Raw genomic sequence first — 11333 nt, forward strand, 5'->3', positions numbered from 1 at the left:
GTTAAAAACGCTGGCATACACTTTTTAAGGAGTTGCATGAACGGACCATGTAATTAACAATTAAAAACTTTCTAAACAAATTTGTGTAATCACTTTGCAAACATGTTTAAATGCTAAACGTATTTAGAGTTAACCATTGAACTTGAAGTTTAGGAATTTGACACATAATCAAAGTAAATTTAGGTAAACAAATCCAGTAAACTACTCACGTCTTTAGCTTTCGCCATCTCGGATGATGGCTTTCTCAAAAGTGGCTTTCACACTCTGGGAATGAGGCTACAGCCGCTTTCCGCGGGAGAAGCAGTGAACCAAGTCACTTTTGAGGAAGCCATTATCCGAGATGGCGAAAGCTAAAGACGTGAGTAGTTTACTGGATTTGTTTACCTAAATTTACTTTGATAACCAAACCAATCCTACAGATGAAACTGTTCAGTGAATTGACACATAATGTTTAGCTAAACATGTTTACAAAGTGGCAGCAAGAATGTATTCAATTGATTAAGTTTTGACGTGTACAGTATATCAACGCAAGCGTATAATGATAACAGTGGGAAGTGAAGTTAATACCGGATATATTATTGTATCAATATTCATTGCTTTCTTATAATTAATTAGGTCTCAAATTAGATCGAATTCAAGTTAAATTTAACTGTATTTAATACCTACCGACTTTGTAAATATAAATCACCATATACTGTAGAATAAATAAATATACCGTGTGAGGACAAAAAATGCAGGTTTGTCTCTTTTCTTACAGGAGTTTGGAAATGTAATGTGGTTAGTCTCCTTCGCAGCCAGTTTGGTTACGCTCCCTCCACACAAACAGTCTGCCAATGATGACGATCTGGTCCTTTTTGATTGGCTAACGGTTTTCTGACGACGTCATCCAGCTTGACGTCAAAATAAAGTTTTCAATTGGTCGATCGGCTAGACGGCTACTTAATTATTCATGAGCAATTTTGACCCGCCATCTCGCCAGCTGACTGAGGTCAATAAAGTTCCCGTATGTACAGCTCTACAGCTACATACGTGTAGCCAATCAGAAACGGCGTTATAAGTGGCCATTGGCAGACTGTTTGTGTGGAGGGAGCGGGACCAAACTGGCTGCCGTGGAGATTAGTAATGTGGTATGCTTTTTGTTCTTTGATTGTTGTTTTTGTGTTTTGTTTGTTTCTTTTTCCTGAATGTTTTTTCAATTATAATAAGATAAGAGACAACCCTTTTTTAGCCTAAATAACAAATAACAACAAAAATCTTCGACATTAAAATCAATTCATAGTTTTAATAACGTTCGTAGCTTTTAAAAACCCGTGTATTAAATACCCGTGTTTTAAATACCCGTGACATCGAAAGAAAATACACAGCAAACACCTTTCAGAATAATTTCAAAATATTGCGTTAATGATGTCTCAAAACGTTTATAACATAATGTTCTTTGAATGTTGACGAACCAAATATAATTCTTGATAAAAAAAAACCTAGAGGACATGTTTAAATTCAATGTTATCCATAATATAAAAAAAAAGGTCAATTTTAATTATTGGGATTACCTATATTTCTTAAAACATTGAAGCACATTATTTGTGCAAATCATATGAAAAACATATGCTCGTTTTTTTACTGCCATCCTAAAACCTGTAAAAATAACGATAATATTTGGTGAAACGATCTATTTTTGTGTGTACGCATATCACCAGTGAAGATTATTATTTTTGGCGAATTTTTTTCTATTATTATAACATACTTCAATATACTACATTTAAATAAGATTTCTTACCGAATTTAAATCGTAAGCAAAAGCAGAAATAATTTTGGCAAGACAAAAAGGCAATATGCACATGCTATTGTTGCGAATAATGCGTTTTACGACACGGCTGTCACAGCTCTTTTTACATTTTTAAAGAAGTACAAAAATATAGGAATCTATTTTATGATACAATATTAGCGTATTATAGTTGTCCACACTTGTGTTACCATTGGGCTATTCCATTTAAAATCCACACTACCCCTGTAGAAGACATGGGGAAATGAATTTCAGATGGAAGGAACACTTTGGGCAGCTCCATTTGAACCTCAACCTCCCTCTGTTGAAGATTCAGGGTGAATCTTTCTCAGAGGGTGTATGAAATTCAAATGGAGCTGCCTAATGTGCTCATTCCATTTGAAATCCATACTCTCCTCTGGAAGATATTTTCCAAATCTAAGTAGTGTGGATTTTAAATGGAATGGCCCATTCAAGTCCTTATACAGTTGTATGTTCCGTTACTTCGTGGTATTCTGGTACCATGTGCGGACGCTAGAAATAGACCTTTTCCGTATACACGCGGTGAAAATTCTCCCTACTCCGAATAGTGCAATGTGAAAAAATATGTTTATTGAAAAAGTTTATAACAAAAAAATCAGCCCAGCCATATGTGTCGAATCCGTCAAACAATATGATCAGTTAGTGGTGTCCATCTGAAATAACACAATAAAGAAACAAAAATATTCTTATTACATACATTCATATTAAAATTATTTATATTATCTGGATGGTATTAAGATCACAACGAAGGGAAGATCACGTGTTTGTGATAAGATTTACGACGACTTATTTCGCAATAATTGCAAATTCGACCATAATAGCATCATGCTTTTTCCATCATAAGCAGCCTTTAAAGGATGACTAAGGCAACCACAACATTATGCCTTATATGTTAGAAAAATAATTATCAATCACAAATCACATGGTTTTATTTAAAACAAACCCATTTTGACCATAAAAATGAATCATAAAAAACGGCTCTCAACACGCGATATATTCAAAATTCCCGCGCCGAAATTGTCCAGTGCAATGACGTTGTGGTTATTTGTGCTCAATTGCTGTTAGCCTTCATTGTATTACTGGGAAGTCATTGCACTCGACAATCTCGGCGCCCGGGAATTTTGAATATCGCGTGTTGCGAGACGGCTGTTTTAATTCGTTTTTTATGGTCAATATGAGTTTGTTTAAATTAAAACCACGTGATTCGTGCTTGATGATTATTTTTCTAACATATAAGGCATAACGTTGTGATTGGCGGAGTTATCCTTTAACAGTATTTTCGTTCTGTAATCATGGTACATAGTGCAGTTATAGTACATAGTGCAGTTATACCTTTAATAGTATTTTCGTTCCGTAATCAAGGTACATAGTGCAGTTATACTACACAGCAAACATGATTCGACCTTTGCAGTACTTAAACCTGCACAAGAAACTACTCCAGCAAAATCAATCGATTAAGTCTAGTCTATCCTCCACATTGAATGGTGGACTGCATTTATGCCCAAATATGGCACTTGCCAATCAATAATCACCCACTTGAAATCCCCGACTCGCTGCAATGACCAAAGTTATGGACAGATATGGGAGCTGTTTGTGCTGTTAAATGTCATTTACATATCAGGGAGGTGCGAACATTTACAGATGCCCCACATACTCAGTTTTTAGCCTACATGTAATGTATACATTATTCTTGATTGACAGCAAGTACAAAACATACCCGTCAAGTGGTTTAGCTTTAAATGCCCTTCGGAAGAGAGTGAGTGATAGTCACTGAGGGGTAGTAGTGTGTGGTGTGGTGGTGTGTGGAGGTGGGGTGAGTTGGTGAAGGATCGGTTTTAAGGGGATGGTGAGTGGATGTGTGGAGGTGGGTGTTTAGATGATTGTGTCGTCGGTGAAAACAAATGAACACATTGTAAGTTATGTTATACCATGGATGTACCAGTCTGGCGACATATCTTTGCATATCTTATGACTAAATGTAAACTTAGTTCTACTCACCTGTTTTTAGTAGTAACCTATTCGGCGCGGCGCGCCAAATGAAGGGCCGCAAGGAGCACCAGGGTACGGCTCTGGTCGGATAATTGGTGGTCCCTGATGAAACAAAGAAAACAAACAAAAAGGTTATTTCGTTGACAGATTTGTTGTTCATGGCTTAACATGCTTAATGTGGCTCCCTGTTTAGAGTTGTTGAATCCAGGAGCATAAAGGTCATGCTAGCCTATTTACGGAATAATTCGATCGTGATTTGTATCAAATTAGAGCATTCGATCTGATTGTTTCAAGCTTTGAAACCAAAGTAAACCCCTTTTACGGTACTAATCGATAGTCATTTTAAGTATCAAATTAGATCACTCGATCTGATTGTTTCAAGGTTTGAAATAAAATGAGAGAATATAAATAGGCTACTCTAAATTTAGTTTACACACTTATTTCTGCGCAGCAAACTGGACTTGGAATGATCTACTCCCAGCACACTCTGATTCCGAGTCAAGTGCTAGTTTGACTCCAAATCAGAGTGTGCTGGAATTCATTCCAAGTCCAGTTTGCTGGTCTATCCAATGTATTCATGTTATTATAAATCAAATGATCATATCGTAAGATTAGTGGCCACGATTAGGCACGGAACGGCCCTAATTTATAATGAACAGTTTGCCAAAAATATCCCATTATGCATTACAAACAGGTATCTGAATTACGTCATAATGTACGTCGTACATGCGCAATTACGTTAAACGTTGTCTTAAATAAAATTCAGCAGACGATATAATTGACCGAATTAAAAAGACTAGTTTGCGTCCGACGTCAGGGCAAGGGCAAGCGCGGCGTGATTGATTGCTGACCTGCGCAGTACGGCATTTTTGGTCTCGTTGACAGGACGCCATACGCAAACTAGTCTTTTTAATTCTGTCTTCAATTATAATGGTGAAAATAGTAATAATAAGCCTATGTAAAATGGGTAAATCGTCAATATGTACTTGGAAAACTAAACTTACCCCACCAAATGGGAAAAATCTAGTAACCACTTGAGGTGGTGGCGCTGGTGCCTCGACATTGATAACTGGACGAGGGCTAATAATATACGGGTCAGCCAGAGGCTGGTTGTAAAACACAACCCAGCAACAAAGTAGAACTAGAATAAGCAGAATTATGAACCCGACGACAGAACCCACAACTATACCAGCAATGGCGCCATCCGAGAGTTCTGTGATAGAAGGAGAAGAAGCAAGAGAAGATGAAAGAATTAAACTTAACTCACCAGTGTAACAAGAGGATATGGACGTTGTCCATAATAATCATCATAATAAGGTGTTGCGGGTAAAATAGGTGGTCTCACAAACACACACCAACAACAAAGGAATAACAATGAGATGACGATCACCAAGAATACGATGACCCCAACAACTATCCCCGCTATTGCACCATCATTGAGATTTGCTGTGGGTGTAAAGGCAGAACATCATACCATTACAATCAAGCGGAATCTCTACTTAACAAAATTATTATCTTTCATCCCTAATTTCGTTTAAAGAGGAAGCCCCGCCAGAGCAGTTCTTCTGGGGTGAACCAAACCTGCCTTGTTATCAAATTAATCAAGGTTGTCTCTGAATTTGACAGGTGCTAATTGATGTTTTAATGTTATTTCATCAATTAGCACCCGTGAAATTCAGAGATAACCTTGTCACTGATTAATTTGAAAACCAAGCAGGTTTGGTTCACCCCAGAAGAACTGTTCTGGTGGGGCTTCCCTGTGATTATTTTTCATCACTAATTTCCTTAATGCAAAAGATGTCAAAACAAAATATCCTTAACAAATTGGATGTACTAATATGTAGCAGTTAACACCCAATGTATCTATAATAATGGATGTCCTATAGGAATAACAATCCATGTGTTGTAAAATTTACTTTATAAAGCAACTCTGTCATAATGAAAATGCATGTGTTGGATAAACTAATCTAATAGATAGAATACATCCAGATGTTGCAAAACTATATACTTTACTGGCAACTTTGTCCTACTGGGCATCCAAGTGTTGGTAAATTTACTTTACTGGTAACTTTATCCTACTGAGCATTCAGGTGTTGGTAAAACTACTTTACCAGCAACTTTGTCCTAATTGACATACAGGTGTTGGCAAAATTACTTTACCGGCAACTTTGTTCTAATGGACAACCAACTACTTTACTAGCAACTTTGCTCAACTGGGTATCCAGCTGTTGGCAAAACTACTTTACAAGCAACTTTGCCCTAATGGACATCCAGGTGTTGGCAAAACTACTTTGCTGGTAACTTTGTCCTAATGGAGAACCAGGTGTTGGCAAAACTACTTAACATCCATGTGATGGAAAAACAACTTTACCAGCAACTTTGTCCTAATGGACATCCAGCTGTTGGCACAACTACTTTACTGACAACTTTGCCCCTACTGGTCACCCAGGTGTTGGAAAAATTACTTTACCAGTAACTTTGTACTTTACTGACAAATTTCTCTGAATGGGCATCCAGGTGAAGAAAAAACTAGTCTTATAGTTCTTCCTCTAATGTCCTAATGACAACCAGGTGTTAGAACAACCAATGTATATAGAGTATAAGTAGGTGCCTCAATCTCTATAGAAAACAATGTCAAATACAAACTAGGTGAACTCAAAATAAATAACCAACTATGTGAACTAATAAATAATCTAGCTACGTGACTAACTTGTAATTATAATAACTAACATTAAGCTAACAAACCTACTGACCTTGTGCAGCGACTGGTGTAATAGATATTGCAACCAGCGCCAGAAGAATCACCGTAGGATTCATCATGATATCAGCAATGATGTAGTATTTCACATCAGCAAGGATCAAAAGCTATTGTAAAGAATAAAAGGTGTACAATGTAAAATAATGTGACGACTATTATTAGTAGAATTATGATTTGACTTCCATTTGATATGTGTTAATAACCAACATACTCTTGTTTTAACAATTGGATTTCGGCGACAATGTACTAATAGCACCGTAAATCACTAAAATGCACATCTTTACCAGTTACGGTACTAAATAATTTTACTATAATCTATAACAAAGCGAAGAAAGTTTGTTGCATTTTAAGTGATCGACGTCAAAATGGCGATTACTGTACCACAAGAAAATATTGTAAATATTGACACAACGCGATACCAGGAAAATAACATTTGTGCAAAAAGCTGTAAGTATCTTACTGCGTATAAGATAATGATTCTCCTGGACAGTTTTGAGAAGAAATAACACACTAAAATGTACCTTACCTGTATGCTTAAAGCAGGCTAATTTTGAACTTCACCATAAATCTAACCACTGGTTGCCTATCTGTAGAGTTGTAGCTGAATGTGTATCAATGCTAACCAATCAACCACGACCAACAAAGGCCAAATCTCAGATATAATAATAATCGGTATAAATTGCACCTCTCCCTTTTGCAACGCAAATCTCATGCTTGCTGCACCTAATCAAACATAACGCCATCAGGTGAAATAAGTCATTTGTCGTCAGAATAGACTTTTGAGTTATGACCAAAAAAGGCGTTTAAATTGGGTTGTATTATTGTTTTCAACAACTTGAAAATAATCATATTTTAACATTGAAGCCTAGACATTTCAATAGAATTATCAGTATGTTGTTGGCTTCTAAATGATCAAGTATATTACATTATAGCGTAAATTGATTGTACGCGACAAATACCTCATTTTGTTGGAACGTTTTCACACATGACTTTGCATCGTTATTGGGTCATGGCTATCTCTTAGTTTTCTTAACTTGATCAATACGTAGTTTAGGGTCAACGGATACGTGGATTGCAATCATTGAAAGGAGTATATATAGTAACTATTTACTTTCCGTTGTGTTGTAATGAAAAACAAAGTTCAAAACCACGGCAACCATTGTATCAACACTTTGCTCATCTAAGTTGTTTATCTTTTATGTTTTCTTGACTTACTTTTGACTTTATCTGACTCAACTGATCCCAGCGCAAGTGTAAAAAAATAAAATTGTTTATAAATTGCTCAAAAGTGAAGGATAAGTCATTCAAATTGTCATTTGGTATTTTTGAAATGAAAGAATTGGCCAAATTTAAAGAAAACAGCAGTATTGATGAAGTTGAAGTTGTCAGTATATACATGTAAATTACAGATTCATGTAAAATGTCTTAATTTGTCTTAAACACGCAGCTTTCGGCTGAACCACTAGCAGGCTGTGTCAGTAAATCTATGACAATGACAAAGGTACCAAAATCTGAATTTTGATGATTTTTATGATTGTCCGGATGAGCAAATCACTGAATGGACCTTTGACAAAATAAGCATACATGGACACTTTATTGAGACTCAAAAATACGAATATTATAATATATTAATGCTGCATCCATGCATTCAAGAACTTTATTTCACAACTTTAAGAGTAATACCATACCGCGGAATCATGGCATGTTGCCTATGGGGATCGACGCTAAGTCAGGTACTGCGTGAGCAAACTAAAATAGCGCAATAACGCGAGAAAACATAAAAGAAACTTCGCGCGTGTGATGAGCGATGTCGCCAGGTACCGGCGCGGCGCGGCGTCAGCTGAATTCGAGTACGCTTAGAGGGCATAGGCATGGACAATTCCAATCTGTGTGTTATTAATCTGAGAGTAATACAAAGTGTCAGTGTAGGAGAAAGAGACTAAGTGCAGAATGGTCGCTCCCATTATTCTGCCCGTAAGGCGAGTGGAATGGTAGGAACCATATTTTTCAACTTCAACTTCAACTTTATTACCATAACAAAAAAGGACCAAATACATATCAGATACATTACTACAAAGAGGGATTAAACAAAACGATTATGGAGGGAATGATCGAAAGGACAACATTGCCCCCCCCCCTTTTATAAGACAGGAAAAAAAGCGAGAAGAGATACTATCACACAAGACACATAAACCTTGCTCCAAGAAATTGTAAGATGAGAATAGACATCTTTGTTTAGCCAGTGTACTATTACTCTCATTAATTTTTCACTGATTACAGGTACCACATTTCTAAAAAAAATAAGCGCACACCCCCTATTATAGAGGAGTAAATTTTCAATCAAAGAAATGTCTGGATTTCCAGGTCTGCTTTCTGAAAATGACTGGAATTCCAGTTGCAAATGGCACTTGAAAAAGCCTGGAAATCCAATTAAATGAAGGAAAAATTACGGAAATTTCCAAAATGAGCTCTCAAATTGAGGATTTCTGATTTTGAACTATTTTTCTGCTGGATTTTTTCGCCTTTGGACACTTTAAAAGTCTGGATTTCCAACAGTCACGACTGGACAAAAAGTCCGGAAATCCAAACTCCTCTATAGGGGGTGTGCATCTATTTTCTGGAATAGCCCATTGCAAAAATACTAGAATCTGTCACATTTTCAATAGTGGAAATAACTCGTGTAATTACAGGCCAATCTCAATTATCAAAAATTCTAGACCTTTACAGAGGGTTGGTAAATCTATTGATGAAGGCAAATATGTTATGATTAAAAAATTATATATTGTATCATCATTCAGAAAAAAACTATGGTTTAAATTCAAAAGCTATTCAATATTTTGAAAGTTAATCAAATGATATACATCACAAAGTATGTATAAATGGTGTTAGATTAAACTGGCAGAATGCTAAATGTGGTGTCCGACAGGGTTCAATATTGTGTCCACTTCTCTTCATTTTATATGTCAATGATTTACCTAATTATATTTTACAATGTTCTCAGGTCAGTATGTATGTTGATGACACGGCATACTACAACTCTTGCAATATCGGTGATATGGTTTCAAAAATGAATTTCTTTTGTGTTGCTGTTATTTATGTCGTATCGTTGCTGCTGGAGTTGCCTTTCCCCTTGGGTCAATAAGCTTCAATATATCCACAACATGATAACACTGACTGACTTGTTCAGCCAATAGACAAGCAAGATAAAGGGTCAATTTTATTATGGTACTCTTATAGAAACAACTTCGTATAGACACAACTTCTTTTGTGTCATTATCCATTGCATTTCTTTTGTTCAAAGTCTGATCAACTGTCGATTATATCAAGTAATGTGGACCAGGGCAAGATCGTGGTCAATCAAGATAATATTTTTAAATTATTTGGATGGAACAATCAAACTATAGAGGGCTCTGATTTAGAATTGATTGTTTTACATCTGTTTAACCGGGAATATACTTTGATTTGGAGTGGAAAAATTTGCTCTGTAAGGCCAAAAAAACATGTTTGTTTCCGGTAGCAGGTCAAAAAAGTCAAATGCGAAATGCGGTTTTTTATTTTTTATTTATAATCCATGTCTTCAAATGAAAAAAAACACCTTTTTTTGCTGCAAATTGGAAAGGAAATTTACAGTGGCCAGTGGGTCTCTCCGACACACACACAAATATTTCTTCATATTCAAGCATATTTATGATCCCCTTTCAACCTGCAGATTAAAAAAGTATTTAAATAAATGTGTGATGTTTTCTCCAGTAGTTTTTCACTACGCTCGTTTGTTGTGTGAATGTGTAAATGTTTACTCCAGTAGTGTTTTATGTTATTTTTCGTTTTGGGTTTTTTTCTTTGTAAGTAAAAAAAAATTCTAATGCGCAAAATAAGCCGTCAAAAACGTAATGCGCGCGCTACAGAAAACAAACTTGTTTTTTGGTGGGTTTTTTTGTATTTTTGTTTTTTTGGCCTAATAGATATATATTTATGGTGTTAAAATCTTCATGTCTTGGTAACACCCACTGAGTTACTTGACCTTTGAACCATTAACATATTCATTATTATTTTCATAACAATGGAGTATTAAGGAATGAATAATGCTTTCGAGGGGAATGCGACCACTACTAGATCAGATAGGGTTGGGATCAATCTTCATGTCTAGGTAACACCCACTGAGTTACTTGACCTTTGAACCATTTCCATATTCATTATTATTTTCATAACAATGGAGTAGGAAAGACATAATTCTCTCGAGTGAAATATGACCCTAGTGCATAGATTAGCATGGGTTTGGATCAATTCTGTATTTTATTTGATTAAGGGCTGGGGTATGAACGTTTGGACAGTATTTATTGTGGGACATTAGAGCACATCAGACATATCGAATTGCATTCTGAATACGAAGAATGTCATTCTGATATCAAATAATTTTGATTTTTGAAATTCGCAATTTAATACACATTTTATTGCAAATCATTAAAATTGATATTTTGATATTTAACAGTACTTGAAGTAAACTTTATAAATCTGATGATTTATACTTAAAGTGTATGTAGGTAGGATGAAAAGCCGACGATCAATTGAAAATTTTGACCTTTCGTATTGAAGATATGGATTTTTTTTCCCAAAACACCAAAAAAAAAATTAGGTCTTTTTGGGAAAAAATCCATATCTTCAATATGAAAGGTCAAAATTTTCAATTGACCGTCGGCTTTTCCCCCCCTGCTACATACACTTTAAGAATATGTCATTAGATTTATATAACTTACTTCGAGGACTGTTATATATCAAAAATTT

General features: G+C 35.7%; 1 protein-coding gene across 4 annotated transcripts; it reads right to left on the reverse strand.

Moving 5' to 3' along the window:
- Nucleotides 1-1255: 1255 nt before the first annotated feature.
- LOC140155378 (uncharacterized) lies at nt 1256-7232 on the reverse strand. Of its 4 annotated transcripts, none has more exons than XM_072178206.1 (5): nt 7078-7232; nt 6547-6658; nt 5061-5239; nt 3806-3895; nt 1256-2459 (listed from the first exon to the last, which is right to left on the reverse strand). In XM_072178206.1, exons 2-4 carry the CDS (start codon nt 6611-6613, stop codon nt 3809-3811), a joined length of 333 nt encoding a protein of 110 aa, XP_072034307.1. In that variant the 5' UTR covers nt 6614-6658; nt 7078-7232; the 3' UTR covers nt 1256-2459; nt 3806-3808. The 4 variants fall into 4 exon arrangements, with proteins under 4 accessions (XP_072034307.1, XP_072034305.1, XP_072034306.1 ...); XM_072178204.1 differs by lacking the exon at nt 5061-5239 and adding an exon at nt 4798-5006 and having other exon boundaries at nt 7078-7230; XM_072178205.1 differs by having other exon boundaries at nt 1256-2457; nt 3803-3895; nt 7078-7230.
- Nucleotides 7233-11333: the final 4101 nt, after the last annotated feature.

The sequence above is a fragment of the Amphiura filiformis genome, chromosome 6, assembly GCF_039555335.1.
Source record: "Amphiura filiformis chromosome 6, Afil_fr2py, whole genome shotgun sequence".
In the NCBI taxonomy this organism is placed as follows: domain Eukaryota; kingdom Metazoa; phylum Echinodermata; class Ophiuroidea; order Amphilepidida; family Amphiuridae; genus Amphiura; species Amphiura filiformis.

Excerpts from the sequence above, each read along its gene's own strand:
- LOC140155378 (XM_072178204.1), bottom strand. The coding sequence starts at position 6,613 with ATGATGAATCCTACGGTGATTCTTCTGGCGCTGGTTGCAATATCTATT. Across the intron at positions 5,007-6,546 it reads TACACCAGTCGCTGCACAAG|AACTCTCGGATGGCGCCATT; the intron begins GTCAGTAGGTTT and ends CTTCTATCACAG. Across the intron at positions 3,896-4,797 it reads GATTTTTCCCATTTGGTGGG|GGACCACCAATTATCCGACC; the intron begins GTAAGTTTAGTT and ends TTGTTTCATCAG.